At 41.1% G+C, this 24,851-nt stretch overlaps 1 protein-coding gene across 1 annotated transcript in view; it reads left to right on the top strand.

Annotated features, from left to right (window-relative positions):
• MYNN (myoneurin) overlaps positions 1 to 22,745 on the top strand; it is a 31,104-nt gene extending 8,359 nt beyond the window's left edge. The window contains exons 3-8 of the mRNA XM_073626162.1: positions 25 to 794; positions 2,950 to 3,109; positions 6,956 to 7,134; positions 12,108 to 12,191; positions 15,493 to 15,579; positions 19,090 to 22,745. Of these exons, the coding sequence (XP_073482263.1) occupies positions 25 to 794; positions 2,950 to 3,109; positions 6,956 to 7,134; positions 12,108 to 12,191; positions 15,493 to 15,579; positions 19,090 to 19,352 (1,543 nt within the window). The 3' untranslated portion in view covers positions 19,353 to 22,745. The remainder of the gene's footprint in view (positions 1 to 24; positions 795 to 2,949; positions 3,110 to 6,955; positions 7,135 to 12,107; positions 12,192 to 15,492; positions 15,580 to 19,089) is intronic.
• Positions 22,746 to 24,851: the final 2,106 nt, after the last annotated feature.

Here is a 24,851-nt window from a genome sequence, read left to right on the forward strand (position 1 = left end):
CTTTTGTTTTGTCTTTTCACATAGATGTAACATAGAAGACGTATGTAAAGCTGCTGAATATTTGAGGGTGGATGAAGTTGTTTCAATATGCATACCTAAAATGCACTCTGCTATGGTGGTGACAGCCTGTGTTACTGAGGTAGCCCCAGCTAAGGATTTCCAAGGTACACATGAAGACTGTTCTGTCCATCACCCGTGTAGCACACGCAATACAGACAAAACAGAAGCTATATGTTTAACCAAAAAAGCTGCAAATAAGAAATCTCTTAGGAGCAATAAATGGAAACGCACCATGCTTTCTCATAAACGGTGCCTGAAAAAGGTTCCTGAGCAGCAAAATTCTGTCACCAACCCTGTTCTCCGTATGGAGGCAGGTCAGGTGGATGAAACCTTGGCTGAACATCTCTCCCAGGTTAAGGATAACTGCCTCCTATCTTATACAAATGCACTAAACTGTGAAAAGCTTCTAAAGGAAGATGGTGCGGCACAGCCATCAGTTGGGAAAAAAAAACACATCAAGTCAAAGCTAAACGCCACTTTGAAAGAACACTGCATGAGTAATATTAGAGGGGAAGCTGATGTCTGCAAAGTGGAAGGCACAGCGCAGGACGTGGAACAGAAATACTACAAGAATAAGCCTACATGTAATATATGTTGTAAAGTTTTCTCAGAAGGCAGCAGCCTCCGGCGTCACATGCGGATTCACAAAGGTGTGAAGCCATATGTCTGCCATTTATGTGGAAAAGCTTTTACTCAGTGTAACCAGCTGAAAACACATGTACGGACTCATACAGGTAAGACTAAATTGCACATCATTAAAGTGTGCATGAATACATTCCTGAGATGTCACGATGTATACCATTACAGTAATGTGTAAAAAAACTCTACCTTTTTATAACTAAAAGCAGCCTGCGTTTAAGTGACTTTGCCTAAACGAGACCATGTCTTCTCTTTCTCAGTGATCACTCAGGTTACAACACTGAATCTTTGTAGCAAGTGCCAAGGTGAGAGAATAAGCAATTTTCTTATTCAATTTCCTTTAGATTTACCTTCAACTATGTAGTACAAGGACCTGCCTGATTGCATACAAATTGAAAGTGTTTAGGTTTGACCTCATATTATATGGTTTTAGTAAATCTAAAGGAAAATTGTACAAGAAAATTGTATAATGTATGGTAAGCCTAAGGCCTCATTAACACATCAAAAATAAGCAAGTCGCGGCAAGAATACAGTGTAGCTGCTTGGGTTCAGAGGCAACTATCCATCTCTAATTGCAGCCAATATGTGATTACATCTAAATACCAGCAGACAGTTGTGACCACTGTCAGCCTGTTGATTGCTTTGTATAGACAGAGCAGCCACAACTGTCCACATCCATTTGTACACCCAGCTGCAGGAGTCTCCTTTGATCCTTTCTGTACCTTGCACATTTTTGCAGTGTGAATGAGATCTAATGCAGGCTGATTTGTTTTAGATATATAGGAACAAATTCAAGTACATAAGCACAAGGATTTAGGTGACTTTGTCAAAGTAGATGTTGACCCTTCAGCAAAGAAAGCGAGCCACATAAAAGTCTATAGGACTGTAATGCGCAGGTGTTGCCAGGACAGAAAGGACTTGCGGCACTGGATGTACACAATCCCCAGAGACCGCGCCAAGTGGATCTCGTTAAGTATGTATCTGCAGAAGGGGAGGTTTGGATTGGTTAGGTTAAGGGCTAAAAGAATACATGCACTTTGTTTAAAAAGTGGAATTATCTTTTAATATAATTATTTAGAAAGCAGCATACGGGCCCTAGTGATATGATTAGCACTCACTAATGATGACTGGATGAGTATTTTGCAGTAGCAGTGTTACATGTATATGTTATATTTCTGAAGCTCCCCAGGTATACTTCTATATATCTCTGTTCAGCATGATACCATCTTCCTGTAGCCCTCTGTATGTTGTAAATTATTGTTTAAAAAGATTGTAAAGCTTAAACTTTTTTTTTTTTAATTGTTAAAGTAATAATCATGTTATACTTTTGTTTTGTGCAGTGGCTTTGCACAGAGCACCCCTGAGCCACCTCTTCTGGGGTCCTCCGCCTTCACTCTTGGCTCTTCTTCTTAAGTGTCTGCCCCCCCCCCCCCCCCCCATAGCAAGCACTTGATATGGGGGGGCAGACATAGGTTTGATGCGAGCCAGGCTGTGTGTGCGTCTATAGACACACACAGTGCATCTAAGCCCTGTCCCCAGCTCCCTTCTCACAGGTTTTGATTGACAGCAGAGGGAGCCAATGGCTCCCACTGCTGCCTCTGTGCCTGTGAGGAGAGCAAGAGACCAGCGATGCTGCTCTTGGGCACATCACTGGATCCAAAGAGGAACCAGGTAAGCATTTGCGGGTGGGGGCACTGGGTGGAGCTGATACTGGAAGTTTTTTACCTTAATGCATTAAAAACAATAAGGTAAAGAACCTGCCTTAAGAACCACTTTAAATTGCACTAACCATATTTTACAAGCCCCCTGAATGTTATTAAAGTCCAAATTAACTTTCAACTTAAATGAGCTAAATAGATTCCTGATGTATCAAACCAAAAGGTATGCAATGTCTTACAGCTAATTTACTTTAGGAAGTAGCCATGTATTGAACAGAAAAGCTTGTCTCCTGCACGATTGTTGTAGAGAAGGACCCTTGTAACGCGCGTAATAATCTGTTTGTTATCAGCCAATGCAGACTATCTGCATTGAATCACTCACGTAAAACAAGTATGCAGATAAATACATATGACTTTACTGTCATTTTCCATCCATGTCTTATTTTAAGTCAATGACTTTAAAAGTGATAAAGCCAGGCGACGAGCATTTTGAGTAGGTTATAGTATTGGGATCAGTGATATATATATATTTTTTTTTTACAGTTGAACCCCTTCCATTCTAGTAAATCTTTCTCCTGTTTTGCTGTCTTAGGAGAAAAGCCATACCAATGCAAACTCTGCGATAAAGGATTTGCCCAGAAATGCCAGTTGATCTTTCACAGGCGAATGCATCATGGAGAGGATAAACCATACAAATGTGACATGTGCAATCTACAGTTCGCAACTTCAAGCAATCTGAAGATTCATGCTAGGTCAGTGATTTGCACCAATACAACCTAGCAATAGGAATATTAAAAATATTACAAGATGTTCAGTATATTTTTTTCTAATATGATCTATGTGCAGCAGTAGTTTTAAGTAGAAAAAAAAAGTTTGTAAAGGCCTAAAATATTTCTTTATTTTTACAATTTACACAGAGTGGCTACCAGCTAGACCTGATTGGAAAAATTGTGCACCGTAAGAAAGGGGCTTTAAAGTGGAGCACCTGTCTGGGCAAAAAAAATGAAAACTCAGCAGCTACAAATATTGTACCTGCTGACTTTTAATGTAAGGAAACTTGCCTGTCCAGGGATCCAGCGATATTGGCACCCCAAACTGATCCATAAATCAGCTTCAGGTGCTGGCACCGGCATCTTCACTAAGGAAAACTGGCAGTTTCAGGCTTCACTGCCGGTTTCCTATTGCACATGTGTTACTCGTGACCTGCATGTGTCCCAGAGGTCAAGAGTCAAGACCTATGTGTGTCCCAGAAGGCAGCATGTTGAAGGAGGGGAGGCCGTAAATACTCGGAGATTGCCACAGCGATCTTACCCGGAAGTGGGAGCGGGTACCTGTCAAAACCACCCCAAAATGTGCCAGTGGAAAGGGGGGGGGGTGCGAGCAAGCAGGGCTTCCCCTTTTGGGTGGAGCTCCGCTTTTAGAGTAATTCTGGGAACTGTAACCTCTTGCTAGTCATTCTGTGCCATGTAACCTTGACACTCCCGTGCTTGAAAATAGTGTAAAAAAAAAATGAGCTAATGAGAAATATTCTCCTAAGGATCATGGACATTCAAAATTAACAAAAGGTGTTGGTGATGAATAATCAGGCTCTACTAGATTAAGGCCCAACTCTGAGCATACCAAATAATTTCCCTTTATTGCATCCCCACACATGCACACACTACAACTACTACTACTACAAGTTAACATACATATTGCTAGCACACCATTTATCTTCAGGTAACGTCCAAATATTTATTCAAAATGATCACATTGGCCACACAGGACCCCTATGTTAGGCATGTGATATGCATATACAGTAGTGCAAAGACATTTAAAATACCATCCACTTATCAGACAAGTAGTGTAGGGAGTCACCCCCTGACCTCTGATATCATATGACGTCAAAAGTAGTAGAAAGTAAACAATACCCCTGTCTGTTAAATTCAGATCTATGGAAACCATTGATAATAAAAGGGGGACTGGGTAGAGATGCTGCTACTGTGGGTGCGTGGTACCATTCTTTCATCCACTATAATGACACACACCACCCAATTGGATACATCAGTCAAATGAGCCCGTCTGGGGAGGTGCAGTCCTCCCAGGTCTGGCATCGCCGTTACCAGGTGACGGGACTACCATTCAATAGGAACGCATTGCACATGGTTGCCCATACTATGGTAGCTGGGACGCTGGACAGCCGGGCTACTGATGCCATAGACACACATGATATCATGGCACCTGGCTGTCTCCAGCTGTCAAGATTAAGGGAAAAAGAGAAAAGTGAATAAAGCCAAGGTGTGTGATGTGACAGATGAGGGAAAAGTAGAGACAAAAAAGAAAAATGTAAAGGAGGACAATGGGAAAAATCAAGGTAAATATGATGTAATAACCGAGGATAAACCACTAAAATAAAGATACACAAGGAGTACAAATACAGCAAGAAGAGGCACAAAAAAATAAAGGTCGATGACTACAAAACAAAAGAAGTGGCCACAAAGAAATATAGATAGGGCCAGGAAAAAATCAGTAGGGATCAAACGGGAGGAAGAAAGGAGGAAGAGGGAGAAAGAAAGGAGAGCGGGGCATTGGGGAAGAGAAAATGAGGGATTTGTCAGGAAAAGGGGGGGGGGGGAATGGAGAAGACACCAAACTAGTCCTGGTGGCCATATTGGGAAAATTGCAGCTGCACTTATTCAGTGCACATAATGCTAAGGATAACCACATTCATGGGGCTGGAAAGTATGCTGCCGCAAATGCAGTCAATTTAGAACTCCCAAAGTGTTGGTTCATATCCAGGTGGAAAGGGTGACATAAAAAAACAGGAAAAAACAGATATACCCAAATACAAATGTGGGCAAAATGACTGGCCCATTGAAAAAAGATGCTTCCAGTGACTCAGAGCAACATTAGGGTTGTCCTAGCAAAAACAGAAAAGAGTGAATAGATTGACTTGAACAAATCAGTTTCAGTGCATTTTGTTACACATAGACATCAGATCCATAAACTTAGGGGCATGGTGATCGAATGTTTCAAGCAGCCCACGAAAGGCTGAGACCCTCACTGTCCCCTTCTACATCATGAGGCCTTCATCATGAGATTTACACTTTCAGTATGGTACAACTGGGTGGATTGAATACCAATTTATCATTCAAAATATAAAGAAAACACTCCTATGGCCACATCCGTATGGGAATTTGATATAAAAGAAAAAATTGGGCATAAGATAGCCCAAAGGTCGGACTTTAAAGGCACAATGTACAGTAGAAGATATAAAATGTTCTATTTTTATTCATAACAATACATGGTCCAAAAAGGGTAAAAAATTAAAAACATATACATAATACATGACAGAAATGAACTTGCAGCGTATACATAGTAGTGAGTCAACGCATGTCTCTGTCTAGCTTCGTCAGGACACACTCAGTGATTGTTGGAGAAAAAACGTTCTCACTATCTTGCAAAGGAATCCATGAAAGATAGTTTCACCCATAAGGTTTCAAGTATTCTCATCTATAGTATTTCAAGTGCTTGGGTATTCATAACAGAAAGCCAGTAGCTTAAAGTGCCATGTGGCACCTATGTTATCAATATTGTCAACCATAAAAACCGCAGCCTGATGAGGAAGAATATATGAGGGGGGTGGTGATATGAATTTGGACACTGAGAGCCAAAGACCTGAGTAATATGAACATATATTTAAAGCCAGTTCCATATATATGACCATTAAAGCAAGAAGCCCAAACTGCAATCAAACAAAGCAGGTGCCCAATTAGATCAGGTACAGCAATCCCTTAGGGCCATCATGACCAACAGGTCCATCCAGCATACCCCCTAAAATAACCCGCATGCTCACCACGTGGTCTAATTGGGCACCTGCTTTGTCCATTGTGCCTTTAAAGTACGACCTTGGGCTATCTTATGCCCAATTTTTTCAATTTATCATTCACATGCTTTCTCGATGATTCACTTTTTATGACTTTTCATGATTGGATTTGTGCTCTCTCTATTTAACTCCTCTTTTCTTTCTGCTCTACATTGACTGTGGCAGTATTCATACCAGCCTTATGAGGGTGGTTATCATTAGCGTATGTTTTAATAGCCACTCTCAACCTGGGTTCCTCCAGATGTTGCTAGGGGTTTCTTGAGCTGTGACTAACTGACCTACTATTTCATGGTGTCTGCATATTGTAGTTCCAGGGCCAACTCCACTTGTCAAAGTCAGTGGCATGACACCAGGGATCTTTTTAGTCATCTGTAAGGGTGGCATTCTGACCACCCCTGTAAGAAATGGCATTCTTCCCAATGTCTCCAATTAATTGGTTTTAGCAGTGGTCCCCCAGAACCTGAAAGTTATTTCAAGGTAAAAGGGTTTAGAAAGGCTGCTTTAACATGTTTAAGCTTATTCAAGATTTTAGTAATTGGGTCTAGACCTATTTTAAGCTTTGCCACAGTGACAAAAAAGGAAGGCGATGCCCCCTGCATGTATTTTTTTTTTTTTTTGCTAAATGTGTGCATTTGACCAAAATGCATCTTTAATTCCACTTCTGTGCCTAGTTTGTATTAGAGAAACACTTTCTGAAATGTCAATAATTAGTGCTCTGCTTGCTTTATGACAGAAAACACAGTGGAGAAAAGCCATATGTCTGTGACCGATGTGGTCAGAGGTTTGCACAGGCCAGTACCCTGACATACCATGTCCGCCGTCATACAGGAGAAAAGCCATATGTCTGTGACACATGCGGGAAAGCATTTGCTGTATCAAGTTCTCTAATTACTCATGCAAGAAAACATACAGGTAACTAAAATAACAAGGCTTACTAGGGACTTTGTCCAAAGTACATAAAAATTAGACTTTAGTGTTGTAGAGGGAATTTGCATTATAAAGAAAACTCAGGCTGCTTACCCAAGCTTGACCATACACAGTTTGAATTTCAGCCAATCCTTGCTGAACTATGTGAACTGCGGGTGGCCCTGTCAGCACCTCAAAAGCTTTGATTATAAAATCAGACCAGCTGAGTGGAAATTTGTCAGTCGAACAGTGACTGCATCCAATCAGATGCAGTCATTGTTTGGGTATTCAGACAGCCACGGGTGCTGCAGCTTTATGAATGCAATAGCTGTCAGGGGAGATTCCTCCATCCAAGCTGTTTAGTGTGGATGGAAGAACCTACCAGGTCTCTTGTTCTGCCCACAGTCTATGTGTGTATTTAGCCTGCTTTACTCTGATAATGTTCTGCTGGGAAGCCTCAGACTGTCTCTATTTGTGAGCAGTTCTCAGTGATCTTTTCCTAGTGATCAGTTTTGGTCACTAATGGACAACTGAGATTATGTTGACAATTATCAACTTTGTATGTGCAGTCTATAGGTGAGCATACATGAAAGTCTTTTAATATTATGATCATATCTTACAAAAAACGATGAGTGGATGCTTGCTTGGATTATTAAATCAGAATAATTGGAAATTCTTTTCATTCAAATTCATATTGTATGTGTGCGATTTAAAAGTCATATAGATAGATTGATCCATAATTACAGTAGTATTTAACAGAAATCAAAGGAAATATTTTGGGGCCATTCGGTGAGCAATTTGGTTAGCTGTACTTTCTGTCCATGCCCCCTGCTTCTCTCCATATATGTTAGTGAGAGTAGAATGAAGGGTACCCTCTTATGTGAAGCAGAGGGTACTGATTTCTGAGCGAACATTTTTGGAGAATCTTTGTGTTTTATTTGCAATGTTTCCAAACACACCCAAGCTCATCTCTACTCAAGGCTGGTACAGGGCTTTAAAAAATCAGGTGGAATAATACTGGACTTTGTCTATAAAATGATAAAAGCCCACTTAAGCGTTGTCTGCATTTAAACTGATCACTTGTTTGTAATAGATAACAGAAATGCAATTGCAAAAACACCACAACTCTTTTCTATGTTAAAAAAAAATTATTATGATTTCTGTAATTCCCATGCTTCTGTCAGACATGGAAGAATTGAAGCATAACCAAAGGCAATTTTTTTATAGATGTGGATGGGGTAATAAGGAATTAGAACCACTGTCAGGTTTTTATTATTGTCTGTGCTCCTGTTAGATTCAAAATTTGAATCACCTCCCGCCCGCCGTATTGTCAAATGACGGGCGGGCAGCGGCTCCTTCGTTCTGGGGTGACGTCATATGATGTTGTCCCACTCTCGCAGCACTTGCACTCCCCTGGGGGTGCGCAGCACAGTGATTAGTGGTACAACGTCGCATCACCGATCTCGGTGAAGAGCCGATGACGAGGTTCTTTACCCATGTGATAAGCTGTGTCCAATCACATGTAAACAAGGAAATGCCAGTTATCGGCATTCTTTTCCTCACATTGACAGCATGTGAGGAGAGGAGAGCCAATCAAAGGCATTTCCTCCCAGGAAGATCTGTACAGATAATTAGTGCAGCCCCAACAGTGTCCAGCATTGATGCCAGTCAGTGCCCAGCAGTGAAGCCAATCAGTGCCCAGCAGTGATGCGAGTCAGTGCTGCCTTTCAGTGCCACCTATCAGTGCTGCATATTGGTGCCGCCTCATCAGTGCCCATCAGCGCACATCAGTGAAGGAGAAAAATTACTTATTTACAAAATGTTATAATAAACCAAGAATTTTTTTTTTCTCAATATTTTCGGTCTTTTTTAGCAAAGACTAAAACATCCAGCAGTGATTGAATACCACCAAACAAAAGCTCTATTTGTCTCAAAAAAATGTGGGTACAGCGTTGCATGACCGCGCAATTGTCATTCAATGTGTGAACGTGCTGGAAGCTGATAATTGGCCTGGGCAGGAAGGGGGTAAAAGTGCCCAGTAGGCAAGCAGTTAAGCTACCACCAGGTCAAGAATCGAAGGGAGATTTTTCCATTGGGAACACTTGATCCAGTGATGGCTATCTAAGAGGGTTACCCTTCAAATTGAAATGATATCCTTTTACTTTCTGCTAAGCCTATGGAACAGGAAATGAAGAGAAATCTTACTAATGAGATATACAGTTGTGCTCATAAGTTTACATACCCTGGCATTTTTTCAGAGAATATGAATGATAACACGAAAACATGTTGGGCTGAAGCCATTTATTATCAGTCAACTGTGCTTACTCTTTTTAAATCATAATGACAACAGAAACTACCAAAATGACTATGATCAAAAGTTTACATACCCTGGTGATTTTGGCCTGATTACATGCACACGAGTTGACACAAAGGGGTTTGAATGGCTATTAAAGGTAACCATCCTCACCTGTGATCTGTTTGCTTATAGTTAGTGTGTGTGTGTATAAAAGGTCAATGAGTTTCTGGACTTCTGACATACCCTTGCATCTTTCATCCAGTGCTGCACTGATGTTTTTGGGTTCTGAGTCATGGGGAAAGCAAAAGAATTGTCAAAGGATCTGCGGGAAAAGGAAGTTGAGCTGTATAAAACAGTAAAGGGATATAAAAAGATATCCAAGGAATTGAGAATGTCAATCAGCAGTGTTCAAACTCTAATCAAGAAGTGGAAAATGAGGGGTTCTGTTGAAACCAAACCATGGTCAGGTAGACAAAGAAAGGCACAAATAACTTCAGGTGAAATACAGGACTCTCTGAAAACATTTGGTGTTTTTTTTCAAGATGCACAATAAGGAGGCACTTGAAGAAAGATGGGCTGCATGGTTGAGTCGCCATAAGAAAGGCATTACTATGCAAATGCAACAAAGTATCCTGCTTACAATACACCAAACACCACAGAGACAGGCCTCAAACCTTCAGGCACAAAGTCATTTGGAGTGATGAGACCAAAATTGAGCTTTTTGGCCACAACCATAAACGCTACATTTGGAGGCTTATGATGATAGGTACACCATTCCTACTGTGAAACACGGAGGGGGATCGCTGATGTTTTGGGGATGTGTGAGCTACAAAGGCACAGGAAATTTGGTCAAAATTGATGGCAAGATGAATGCAGTATGTTATCAAAATACTGGAGGAACATTTGCATTCATCAGCCAGGAAGTTGCACATGGGACGTACTTGGACATTCCAACATGACAATAATCCAAAACACAAGGCCAAGTCAACCTGTCATTGGCAAAGGCAGAATAAAGTGAAGGTTCTGGAGTGGCCATCTCAGTCTCCTGATCTCAATATCATTGAGCCAATCTGGGGAGATCTCAAACATGCAGTTCATGCAAGACAGCCCAAGAATTTACAGGAACTGGAGGCTTTTTGCCAAGAGGAATGGGCAGCTTTACCATCTGAGAAGATAAAGAGCCTCATCCACAAATACCACAAAAGACTTCAAGCTGTCATTGATGTTAAAGGGGGCAATACACGGTATTAAAATATTCAAAAAGACTCAAGGGCTGACGTGGATAAAACTACTAATGCGGAAACCAAATAGTTAATATGAGATGACCAAATAATATAGCTGCAACTAAAATAAGTAATAGGATCAATAAATAATAAGGTAGTTAATTGCGCTAATATTATCCTCTTATTCCCATTACAGTTAGTTTTTTTTTTTTTTTTTTTTTTTTTTATCACTATCCTTCTAAAATAATAAAACACCTCCACGTGATCTTAAGAATCTGAAGAAATCCTTATAAAATATAATATATAAAGAAACACTGAACTTATCCCTCCATCATCATCATGAACGTGATTGTGCTCATAAAAAATGCATAAGAAATTAAAGCTAATGAATATACAAGTGCTCTAAAACATATCTGCTGCTTGTAAAAATTAATATATATAAATGTGTATCGTGCCACATAAATAATTAAACATGAACTATATCCAATACGAATAAATATAAATATGCAAAAATGGGTTTCTTTTTTTTTTTAAAAATCATTAGTATGAGGTGCTCAAAATCCATCAGGTATTTTAAACAAGATCAATCCGTGCCGATTATAGTGTGACAAGAATTTAAAATAAATAGTGTCAAAAAAAGATTTTACTTTCACTTCTTTCACTTCTTCTTTTGTTTTAGTTATACTCCGCTCCTCCACTCAAATCCCGGACATGCAAAGAAAAGATTATACATCCATTGCACAGAGATTAAAAACAATTGGATACTATGTATCAGACTAAAGCAGTTTCACTCACATACTCTTCTATATAAGATCGCGTTTGTATTGATCAGCTGCAAAGAGCTAAGCGGTGAGGCACTTCACCCGTCACCGCTTACTCACACACTGCAAATGCTGGGGACGTCACAAGCTCCTCCTACGCGTTACGTCACTAATTGTAATGGTAATAAGAGGATAATATTAGCGCAATTAACTACCTTATAATTTATTGAATACACGGCATTAGGAACTGGGGTATGTAAACTTTTGATCAGGGTCATTTGGGTAGTTTTTGTTGTGATATATTTTCTCTCTCTCTCTCTCTCTCTCTCTCGCTCTCGCTCTCTCTCTCTCTCTCTCTCTCTCTCTCGCTCTCTCTCGCTCTCTCTCTCTCTCTCTACAGACTTTTTTAGACATAGCAGTAAGATCAGGGTCAATTCAATGTGTATGTTGCATACCACTAAATAAAAAAATGTATAAGATTTAAAAAAAAATAAAATTAATGAATAACAGCACCATCTCCACCATTTTTCTGTGCTGATGTAGAGACAGAAAGAGAACAATTGGATTGGTTGCAATGGTCTTCCATAAGACATATCCAATTATGGGGCCCATTGAGCTTTATTTGAAATGTTCTTTGTGACTAATAAACAGTTTGATGTTATGCTTGCCAGTGCATTGACTTCTGTTTTCAATACACAGGGGAAAAACCTTACATCTGTGGAGTCTGTGGGAAGAGCTTCATTTCTTCGGGAGAACTTAATAAACATTTCCGTTCTCATACAGGTATGATATTATTCTTTTAATCTTTTTTTTTTCTTAACCACTTTAGGTCCACCCTATAGCAGTTTTACTGCTACAGGGCCGCACCTGTGCACTGTATAATGTGTGTGTGTATATATATATATATATATATACGTGATCCAACACTTCTGGGTAGGGGGCGTGCATGGACACCGGCAGCGGCTCGCTTCCACTGTGATTACACACAGCGGAAGCTGATCTGCGAGTGCAGGGTACTCGATGTCCTCCGGCACCCGCTGATCGCCAGGCAGAGAAATGCTCTGCCTATGTAAACAAGGCAGATCGCCATACTGACAGGAGGGAAGGGATGGAGTTTGTGTCCCTGCAAAGCGGGGAATAAAATCCATCGCTTCCCTTAGTAAAAGCACCTCACAGAGTATAGTAAAACACTGTATAGGCACACACTTAATCCTTTGATCACCCTTGATGTTAACCCCAAAAATATGTAGCAGAATATATATTGGCCTAAATTTATGAAGAAATTGGATTTTTTATATTTTTTATTAAGTGTATTTTATAGCAGAAAGTAAAAAATATTGTTTGTTTTTTTTTCTTCAAAACTGTCAGTCTTTTTTTTTTTATAGCGCAAAAAATAAAAAACACAGAAGTGATCAAAAATCGCTAAAAGAAAGCTCTATTTGTAGGAAAAAAAGGATACATTTTATTTGGATACAGCGTTGCATGACCATGCAATTGTCAGTTAAATTAACATAGTGCTGTATCGCAAAAATGGCCTGGTCATGAAGGGGGGTAAATCTTCCGGAGGTCAAGTGGTTAAAGGACAGCTGTAAAATTACTTAAAGGGGTTGTAAAGGCAGAATGTTTTTTATCCTTATGCATTAAGATAAAAGGCCTTCTGTTTTCAGCAGCCTCCCTAATACTTACCTAAGCCCTATCTCTATCCAGCGATGTCCACAAGTCTCTTGGTCGTCCTTGACTCTCCCTCCTAATTTGACTGAGACACAGCAGTGGCGCCGTTGGCTCCCACTGCTATCAGTCAAAGTCTGTTAGCCAATCAGGAGAGAGTGGGGGGTGGGGCTGAACCTCAGCTCCATGTCTGAATGGATAGACGGAGCTGCAGCTTGGCTCGGGTGCCCCCATAGCAAGCTGCTTGCTATGGGGGCACTTATTTGACAGGAGGGAAGGGCCAGGAGCAGCGAAGAGGGACCCGAGAAGAGGAGGATCGGTGCAAAACCACTACACAGAGCAGGTAAGTAATAACATGTTTGTTATTTGAAAAAAAAAACGACTTTACAATCACTTTAACTTTTAGAACCCATTTCCTAACTAAAACTAAATTGTGCTAACTCTCTGTGTTTTTGCTGCTTGTTTCTCTTAAGTTGGCAATGCATGGCTTTAATTTTGACTGATTCTTCCTTGGGAATTTTTCGTTAACTTTAACTTTTGTTAAATTAGCCGAGCCTTGTTAATTTCGTCTATGATATTTACACCGTTTTAGTCTACTAAAATACGACTAATCTGACTAAAACAATTCAGATGACTAAGGTACAACTAAAACTAAAATGGCATTTTAAACAAAAGACTGACTAAAACTAAATCAAAATTTGATGTCAAAATTAACATTGGAGCCGAGCTGTTAAAACTAGATCTGTTCTGGTGACATCTGTAAAATGACGGATTTCCCATTTCTTTTTGTGTTAGTGACTATGGTCATCAGGAAAAATAGAGGGGTGAAACTCCCCAGCCTTGAGACACCACAATAAAAACTTGAAAGGGCTTCTAAATCTTTCTCACTCCATCCAAAACTAAAAAAAAAAGATTTGACTTTACATACATTTTAATTTTAATTTTTTTTTTTTTTTTTAATGCAAGCGGTGTAAATACCTGATTTTGATCTTGCAGTCAGAGTAGGAGATGCAAGAACATATTTGGGGGGCACACCATACAATGCGTTTAAATTCAAGATGGTGCTGCTATAAGACCTACAAACAGTACAAAATATTTTACAGCGCACACATACAAGAAAGACATTTCCTCAGAGCTAGTTAAAGACACCTGAACATATTCAAAAAATACGGGGGTTTGGTCACATTATATGGTCATATAGTGCTAAGCCCACTTACTGCGACAAAGTACCCCGAATTAGTGGGTCCTACACTAGTAATAGAATGGAAGATCCTTTGTCTCAACCATGGGAACTGAACTCCTCTATGTGGGAGAACTGAAAGGGATTCATCCTAAACACTGGTGGCCACTAAATAGGAGGTAATGAAGAGGGGGAGGGGTGCTCCAGCCCAAAAAACCTGGTCAGGGCCTATTACAATATACAAGAACATATTTGGGGGGCACACTATACAATGCGTTTAAATTCAAGATGGTGCTGCTATAAGACCTATAAACAGTACAAAATATTTTACAGCGCACACATACAAGAATGACATTTCCTGCAGGGCTAGTTAAAAACACCTGAACATATTAAAAAAATAGGGGGTTTGAGTGGGAGTGGGAGATGCAACACAGGAAGCCATTCGGTTCACATGCTGATCATAAATAAGCATGCTGATAGGAGAAGAAAGGAGAAAGAGATGGACCCATCACTGTGCCGCTTCTTCTTCATTGTCAATTCACAGGCTGGGGGCAGGTTCATGACAGCCTGGAGCTCAGAGGAAGAATGGTGCTGGCTTTCATTCAAACCAGAATAATGGAAATATTATGGCTACATTCGCACTGGAGGAAGGTGTGGCCCGCGACCCCGTTCACTATAACGAGTCACCGGTTGCCTCTGGTATTTGCGACTGTACACACAGCCAGCGATTGCCACTGGTGAACGTACTTTGTGGGTACTCGCTGGCTGTGTAGAGAGTCGCATATAGCTGCGGCACCAACAACCTGTCATTTATAGGGAATGGGGCCGGTGCCTGCGCCTAGTCGCTCAATGCTGCAGCAGGAATCAGAAGATTCCTGCCACTACAGTTTGCGCCGACTTGAATGTAAACTTAGTGATGGAAAAAGATTATACCCTGCTCTTCAAAAGAGAGCATGATAAAAGTAATAGCCCTACCACATTACCAATATAAATCTTTTACTTGATAGCTTGTGGCTAGTGCTTGAATAAAAATAGTGCTCTTGCAACATGAAACTCATGCACCTCCTGGGTGACTACAAGACTGGTATGAGTCTGGGGTCTCTTACAAACTTGCCTAAACAACCATCCACAGAGCATGCTTGGAAATCTTGTCAATGTTGTTTAAACCTAGCATTACTTCCAAATTTATAGTTCATTGAAAAAAACCTGACTTTTGTAACATTGCTATGACTTCAGGAGAGAGGCCATTTGTCTGTGAAGTTTGTGGAAATTCTTACACAGATGTGAAAAACTTGAAGAAGCATAAACTGAAAGCGCACAGTGGTAAGTTAACATGCTTTGTTATCTTGTATCTGTTGTCAGGGATGTTGCCTTCTTTTTACAAAGAAATTATTGTTGAATAATCAAGATCACTCTAATGGTTAGAGACTGCCATGTATAGTAACCTTGGAAGCTTTTATGTTTTATTGTCAGAGAACATTAAATTAAAATGGACTTGCTTTTTTTTTTCTTTTTACATACATTTTTTCCCACTTTGACATTAACCCCTTGCCATTGAGTGTATGCACATATGCATCCTCATTGTAGTGGGCATTCTTCTATGGGGCCGCATATGTGTGTGTAGTGCCCCCAGCCCGAAAACTGATCTGTCACAGTGAGTAATGGTTCCTGAACACATGATCACTGTGATTGATCTAGTTCAAGGTCAGTGTTGTGTTAGTTAGGCCCCTTTCACACTGGGGCGGTGGGGGCGTCGGCGGTACAACAGCGCTATTTTTAGCGCTGCTGTACCGTCGTTCTTGCAGCGGTATTCGGCCGCTAGCGGTTCGGTTTTAACCCCCGCTGGCGGCCGAAAAAGGGTTAAATCCGCTCGTACAGCGCGGCTATAGCTGTGGTATTACCGTGGTATAGCCGCGCTGTCCCATTGATTTCAATGGGCAGGAGCAGTTTAGGAGCGGTGAATACACCGCTCCTTCCCCGCTCCAAAGAAGCGGCTCGCAGGACTTTTTTTACCGTCCTGCGTGCGCACCGCTTCAGTGTGAAAGCCCTCGGGCTTTCACACTGAACAAACAGCGGAGGCTGTTTAGGGGCGGTTTTCAGGCGGTATTTTTAGCGCAATACCGCCTGAAAACCGCTCCAGTGTGAAAGGGGCCTTAGGTTAGTGTGTTTGTGTTTTAGTTACTTTTTTTGTATAGTGTCAGTGTGCATTAGGGCCCTGCTATGGGTAAAAACAACAAATAATGCACACTTATGGTATGTGGTATCACTGCGATCATCAGGAATAGAAGAACTTATTTTTATGTTGATCTTTGGTGGTGGGTCATGGTAATGGCAAGAAATACAAGGCTAAAGTAAAAAAAAAATATTTTTTCTTTTCTCTATTTGTGCCAGTTTTTTTTTTTTTTTTTTTATTAATAATAAACAAGACCTGTCCATTACAATTTTCAGCTCAATGAAAGCCCAATTTTTCCTGAAGTAAACAGTATAATTCACCTGGATACACTAAGTATTTTCTTATGTGTTTTACTAACATCTGCCGTTTTGGACATTAAGGTTTGTTTGGACCTATATATCCGTTGATCTGTGTAAGAAAACAGGTCATACATTTCCCCAAGATGTATTCGATGGAGAGATTTTTGCAGCAGCAGCAGCAGCAAATAATAAAGTGAGCTTAATAATGGGATCAGTTCAGCATTAAAGTTTTTCTAAAGTCAGAAGTTTTTTTTATCCTAATGCACTCTATGCATTAAGATAAAAAAAACCTGTGTGCAGCAACCTGTGTTTAGCCCCATCTTGATCCAGCGATGTTGCACAAGAGTCCTAGCTGTCAATCAAAGTCAGTGAGCCAATGAGGAGAGCGAGGGCGGAGCTGAGCCACAGCTCTGTGTCTTAATGGACACACAGAGCAGGGGCTCAGCTTGGGTGTCCCCATTGCATGCTGTTTGCTGTGGGAGCACTCGGCAGGAGGGAGGGGCCAAGAACGCCGGCGTTGGACCCAAGAAGGGGAGGATCTGGGCTGCTCTGTGCAAAACCACCACACACAGCAGGCAAGTATAACATGTTTGTTATTTTTAGATGAGAAAAAAGAGACTTTAGTATCGCTTTAACCAAAAATGTGGCTGGGCAATTAATGTGTGCTTAGTATACCTATATTAAAACAATTAAGAGATTTTGTACGTTTGCTCACTACAAAGAAATGAAGGGTCTATCATTTTTATCATAGGTGTAGTTTAAATGATAGAGACAGAATATCAAACAAAAATCCAGAAAAAACACATGATACAAATGTTATAAATTCAGTTGCAGTTCAGTGAGTAAAATAAGTATTTGATCCCCAAGCAAAACATGACTTAGTACTTGGTGGAGAAACCCTTGTTGGCAAGCACAGAGGTTAGAGTGTTTCTTGTAGTTGGTGACCAGGTTTGCACACATCTCAGGAGGGATTTTAGTCTACTCTTCTTTACAGAGCTTCTCTAAATCCTTAAGGTTTCTTTGTTGTCGCTTGGCAACTGGAAGTTTCAGCTCCCATAAATTTTCTATAGCATTAAGGTTTGGAGACTGGCTAGGCCACTCCATGACCTTAATGTGCTTCTTCTTGAACCACTCCTTTATTGCCTTGGCGGTATGTTTTGGGTCATTATCATGCTGGAAGACCCATCCATAACCCACCTTCAGTTTTCTTTGGCTGAGGGAGAAAAGATTCTCATCCAAGATTTTACAATGCACGGCCCCGTTCATTGGCCCCTCAATGAGGCAAAGTCGGCCTGTACCTTTTGGCAGAGTAACAGCCCCAGAGCATAATATTTAAAGCTCTGTGCTTGACTGTATGGATGGTGTTCTTAGGGTCATATTCAGCATTTTTCTAACTCCAAACACAGCGTGTCGAGTTAATGCCAAAGAGCTCAATTTTGGTCTCATCTGACCACAGCACTTTCTCCCAATCCTCCTCTGAATCATTTAGATGTTCATTGGCAAAGTTCAGACGGGCCTGTATATGTGCCTTCTTGAGGAGGAGGACCTTGAGGGCGCTGCAGGATTTCAATCTATGGCAGCGTATTGTGTTACCAATGGTTTGTTTGGTGGCTGTGGGCCCAACTGCCTTGAGATCATTCCCAAGCTTCTCCTGTGTAGTTCTGGGCAGATCCCTCACTTTTCTCATGATCATCCTTACCCCATGAGGTGAAATCTTGCATGGAGCTCCAGGCCGAGGGTGATTTGATGGTTATTTTGTATTTCTTCCATTTGCGAATAATAGTTGCTCCAAAAGTTGTCTCCTCACCAAGCTTCTTGCTGATGGTCCTGTAGCCCATTCCAGCCTTGCGCAGGTCTACAATCTTGTCCCTGATGTTCATTGACAGCTCTTTGGTCTTGCCCATGTTATTAAATTTTTAATCGCAGAAAGAGATTCTGCGGACAAGTGTCTTTTATACACATAACAAGTTGTCGTTAGGAGCACCTTCTTAAATTGACAGGTCTAATCGGTGTATCACGTAAGCCCATACTGTAGCCAGTCTGTTGGAGCCAGAATTATTGTTGGTTGGTAGGTGATCAAATACTTATCTTACTTACTGAACTGCAACACAATTTACAACATTTGTATCATGTTTTTTCTGGATTTTTGGTTGATATTCTGTCTGTCATTTAAAATACACCTATGATAACAATTCTGGACCCTTAATTTCTTTGTATGTGGGCAAACTTACAAAATCTACAGGGGATCAAATAATTATTTTCCCCACTGTACAGTACTTATGTAAATATGATCCTCTACCTTCTGGGCAGTATTGAGTTGCTTTATGTTGCTCTCATTATATTGTGTTTTGCCTTTTTCAGGAAATGAAGATGAAAATGAATCAGAAACCATTGATGGTACAATCAGCAATGAGGACTCTGCCAAGAAAAGCCCAGTGCCAGACACTCTTGATCTGAAGCCGTCTGAGCTGTTCTTACCACTCACACTACACATTGGTCCAGAAGACCATCAGATGCTGCTGCCTCTGACAGATAATCAGAGTCTTTCTTCGGAGTCTTTATTAAGGACATCTGTCACTAATTATACAGAGCCACAGTTTATATTTTTACAGCAAATGTACTGAAAATCTGCAGTGAAATATTATTTGTTTCATCACAATGAATAACAAGAAAAAAATACATTTTAGCAGGCATTTTTTTGATGCTGTTATCAGTAATGCCCTGTACACACGGTCGGATTTTCTGATGGGAAAAAGTATGATCGGATTGTGTTGTCAGAAATTCCGATCGTGTGTGGGCTCCGTCGGACTTTTTCCGTCGAATTTTCCGACACACAAAGTTTGAGAGCAGGATATAAAATTTTCCGACAACAAAATCCGATCGTTTAAATTCCGATCGTGTGTACACAAATCCGACGCACAAAGTGCCACGCATGCTCAGAATATATTAAGAGACGAAAGCTATTGGCTACTGCCCCATTTATAGTCCCGACATACGTGTTTTACGTCACTGCGTTCAGATCGATCAGATTTTCCGACAACTTAGTGCGACCATGTGTATGCAAGACAAGTTTGGCCCAAAATCCGTCGGAAAAAATCTGATGGATTTTGTTGTCGGAATGTCCGATCAATGTCTAATCGTGTGTACAGGGCATAACAAAAAAAAAAAATGTTTATTTCTGTGTCCCTGCTGTCTAGGAACACTCAGTTTAAATGAGAATGTCAGTCCTAAAGTCAGTTGCGTGTTTTTAGATCCAAAGCGAGAAAATAAATCATGTAACATACATTTTAGCTTCTATAGCAGTAAAGGGCCCGCATATCTATGCATTGTGGTATCATGTGGCAGTGCAGCACACACGTGTCAGTGCAGTCTGGTGCCCTTCATTTTCAATAGCTACCAATGCACAAACACACTTTTGAACTGGATGCAGTAATGTGCGTTGCGGTGCACGTTGTGTTACAAAAAATAGTGCAGGTCAAATTTTCAGTCTATTGAAGTGTGATGACAGCTCCTTAACATGAACAGTGCACTGCAAGGGACATTTTAGGTGTCAATGGGCCCTAAGGAAGCTTCCTGTTTTTGTGGCTTTTAAACATTTTACTTGTCAGTACACACAAACAGTTCAGCAATTAGTGCTGCAAAAATAACAAGTGCACCTTGCATGACCCAAATGACTTACATAAAATGCAGTGCAGTGTGTCTAATATATGGATTGCAGAGGTGTTGCACAAAAGCAGGTGATCATATTCTTTCTGTCATGTTCTAAAGAGAAGAATGGCTTCTGGAGCCAGATTGGTTACTATGGGCAATTTCTCCACTTTCCTTTATTTCACTTTGTATACATTGGGTTATATAACTGGTTTGCTGAAATTTAAAGTGTATTTAAAACCAAAAGACATTTTTTTGGATGGTGCGAGGAAGGATTAGAACTTTTCGGCAAGTTTTACTGCAGTTGGAGAGATTCTGTGCAGGTCATGAGGGTCTTGCTTCTGAAAAGAACTACAATAAAATGTTTGGAAAGCAGAGCTTTTGCCCATAGCAGCCAGTCACATTTTCTGTTTAATTTTTCTTTTATTCTGTTATAAATTATAACTGCTGTGAGAAGGCACATGATTGTGTTTGCTTTCTCTGCTCCACATTCTAGAAATCATACCCTGTATACTAAGTAGTAAGGAATCTGCTGTCCTATGGACAGGGCATTAGGACTTTTGCACATTGTATGTGTCTGTCATGAGTGTAATTTGCGGTTAGTATCTGTGTTTCTTGATCACATTCTGAACCAAGTGCTCTTTTTCTTACACACCTATCTCTTAGTACAGCATAATCTATGTAGGAAGTGCATTACCTTCCAAGTGTCCTCTTTTCTCTAACCTCATTTACCATTCTGCCATTGTTTGGGACCCCTAGAAGTGTTTTGTTTTTTGTTTTGTTTTTTTTTTACTTGGGCTCTTGCAAGTACCATATTTATCGGCGTATAACACGCACCGGCGTATAACACGCACCCCAATTTAGGAGGGAATTTTAAGGAAAAAAAAACTTTTAGGAGGGAAGTTGAAGGGAAAAAAACTTACATTTAAATGCCCATCATTGCAGCCTTCCCAGTGCAGCCATGTTAGGGCAGCCATGTCAGTGCAGCCTTCCCCAGTGCAGCCATGTCAGTGCAGCCATGTCAGTGCAGCCTTGCCCCAGTGCAGCCTTGCCCCAGTGCAGCCTTGCCCCAGTGCAGCCTTTCTTTCCCCTGTCCCTGCTTTGTGGGCTTCAAAATCGCGGACCGCGATTTGAAAATGGGTAGGTTCGGATAGCTCTGCTCGGGACTACGAGTGGAGCCAAAAGTAAATGAGAGCCGCCGGAAAGAGCCGAGGACCGGCTCTGTGTATTTCGGCGCCGGCGGCGCCATTTTCAAATCGCGGTCGGCGATTTTGACAGCTCGGGATCGCAGGGGATCGTCGTATAACACGCACCTGCGACTTTCCCCTGATTTTAAGGGGAAAAAAGTGCGTGTTATACGCCGATAAATACGGTAATTATCATTTCTGACAATCTAAAGACCCAGAAATTAATTTTGAGGCTCCATTTTGGTTTCTGAACCCTACAGGTTATGTACTGAGTCTTTTATTCAGAATTTACCAAGCTGTGCACCACCAGTAGAGTAAATGCAGGGGCCAGGAGTAAGTAAATGCTTAGCAGGGAGTACAATTGCCTTTATTTAGGAATATGGTCTAGAGGCCACAGAAAAAAATACACATTGTTATCAGGGACGCATTTGCCCAGATGTATGTATGAATGATGTTTAAAGAGGGTGAAATAGTGGTGCTATCAGAATAGTAATATAAAGTTTTGTATATATACAGCAGATAGGTACATTTTACGTTAAGTGAAAACTCTTGGTGCACTAGGTGTCTTGTGCTCTGTTCTGCTGTCTTTTTTTCACAATGATATATACCATGACACATTAGTTCATTGATTTCTCTTTAATATACTAATAGTAATCCAACACTTTTCACAGTTTATTTGCTCAAATATAAGGTGCCTTAGGTAATTTATTTCAGGTGTGTTTTATCTGTATTTATAAATGTTAATAGTACTGCTTTTTTATAAAGTACACAAAAATCACATGCTATTACCTTGCCTATATTTATAGTGTACCTGTCAAACATACACAATGCAGGTGGCTAGTTTGTGAGCTGAACCAGTATTTAGTCTTTTAGTTGTCCAGGAACCAGTGACATCAGTCTGACAGCAGCACAGATGTCACATTGATATCATTATATCTTAGTGAAGTGACATGCAGCATATTCTACAACTTTGGTTCAGCCTTTCCTAAATATAGGTTAAAGCTACATGTGGACTAAAAAAACAATACTTGGTATGCTTTTGTTATATTTTATTTACTTTTTCCCTTTGAAATTGTGTGCAATAAATTGTGTGTGCTTCCAAGAAAAACACTATTTAGGAATTGATTTTGCAGTAGAATTTTAGAAAACACAAGTGCAGATTTATTGTTAGGGATTTCAAACTAAACTCCCAGGCAAAATAAGCCATTTAAAAAAATGTAAAGACAACATTGTGTACATAAGGATCCTGATCTGGCTTATTACCTTGAAGTGGTTGTAAACCTCAATGAAATCTGAACAAAGCATATCCCTCTATAGTGTGTACTTGTCTCAGTTAGGAGCGCTAAGTGTTATTTCTGTCTGCTGCTTCATTCCTCTGCTATCAACATGAGTCACTTCTGACAGGTTTTCCTGACACCAGGAGAGATGGTGACAGGGGAGGGACCTCCTGATGATTGACACCCTTAGCTCTGTACCTGTGTGAATAGGGGTGTGTCCCTTCCCTCCAATCAGCTCTTAGAGCTCTCCTCGCTGAGCTAGTGTGACTTTAGCTTTAGCTCTATGCCCCTTTTTCTGAACCCTCAGACGATCCTTATAAATTCTGAACGGATGTAGAAAAGAGAAGACTGCAGATACAACTTAATTAGGGGGCCTTGTTTCATCTATGTATATTACTTGAGGCCAGTCAGTCCACTGGGTATATGTAAGGGTTTACAACCATTTTAAGTTAAATGCCATCGTTTATGACATTGATTATTATAATTACTAGTTTTGACCCTGGCTAGAACAAATCATTTTCTGCAGTTAGAGTAAAAGGATAAGTGCATAATTTTTGCGTCCAGCCTCCCTAAAGTATCTAACTCTCTCCTGCTTCAGATGCATAGTTACCTAAATATGACAGCAGCAGCCTGCCGCAATGTTTACATCCTATAGCTGAACTCTTCCTTCCTGCGAGCCACACCTGTGCAATGGGTGCTAATTAGGCCTGTTACCTGTCTGATTTTGAACAGGCCAATCTGTTTTTAAAGTGATTGTAAAGGTTCGATTTTTTTTTTTGTTTTTGTTTTTTCCCTTTTCGTCATTTCAGGACAGCCACAATAGAGAGAGAGTCTCCTTCCCTTCCTCTGGAAACACTGCGCCAGCCCATAAATTCTCTCCTCCCCTGCCAGACCTCAGTTATTAGTGTTTCCTCCGGTGGGGAGACACTGTGCAGAGGAACCAGGCCGGGTGCAGTCAGGGAGATTGTGGCCTTTCTTTTTAAAGAAACATCCCTAGGGAAGCAGGGGCTTCCAGGATAAAGAGTAGCGGTACATACCGCAGCTGAAGCCACCCCTTCCTTGCTGAGCGCGGCATCAGGTCGTGGGGGACCCCTATCGCATCCACAGGGCCGCAGCATGGAGACTGTCCGCTCTCCCTGTACTATGTACAGGCCGCAAAATTTGGAACCAGCGGGCCGGACAACGGGTGACGTAATTTCCGGCGGGGGGGCGGACGCTTTCCCTTTGACCCGTGACTTCCGGGTCGCGGTGCTGATAGGGGACTGGGCTCAGGCTGGAGTGAGTCACTACACGTGGAGACAGTGTGAGACTCTACACAGGCAACCACCTGCAGTCATGTCTGAGGCAGATGCTGCAACTCATACGGACGCTATCTCCAGCCTTCCAAAGGTTAGAGTTCCCTGGGGAAGGGTCCTCTCTATCTAAGGATTGCTCCTCCTCATGTATGGTTCCTTACTTAGAGGGGGGGCAGACCCCCTGGGTGGTCAGGGGGTGGGGGGGTGTGCGCAGTTCCCTTAAGATGGTTCTGGTACACTCCCAGGGTTGTTTCCACTTAAACATGCTGAATGTAATATGTGGTTTTTGTATGTAATTTCAGAAATCTACAGAAAAAACAAAGTCCACTCATGTCTCTAAAAGGAAGTGTGCCTCTTGCAGAGACAGTTTAGGGGAAGCATGGACTAAGGTTTTGTGTAAAGAATGCATAGACTCCCTGGTTAAGGAAAGGGAATCTGAACAGCAGTCTGGTTTGGCAGCTTCTGTGAAGGAGCTGTCATCCACCTTTTCATCCTTTAAAACGTTTTTTGAGACGTTTCAGCTTCCCTCTAAACCCATTCAGCAGGGTACAACCCCGCCTCATGCTCAGGGCTCTGCACCTGCCAGATCTTCTAATTTAGTTATGGCAAAGGAAATGTCAGGCCCTTCCGGGGTGGAGCTGAGGCAACCGGACAGTGGCACGTCTGACTCCCATGAGGAGTCAGAAGGGGAAGACCAGGACGGGGAGTCCAGAAAA

This window comes from Aquarana catesbeiana, linkage group LG04, assembly GCF_042186555.1.
Source record: "Aquarana catesbeiana isolate 2022-GZ linkage group LG04, ASM4218655v1, whole genome shotgun sequence".
In the NCBI taxonomy this organism is placed as follows: domain Eukaryota; kingdom Metazoa; phylum Chordata; class Amphibia; order Anura; family Ranidae; genus Aquarana; species Aquarana catesbeiana.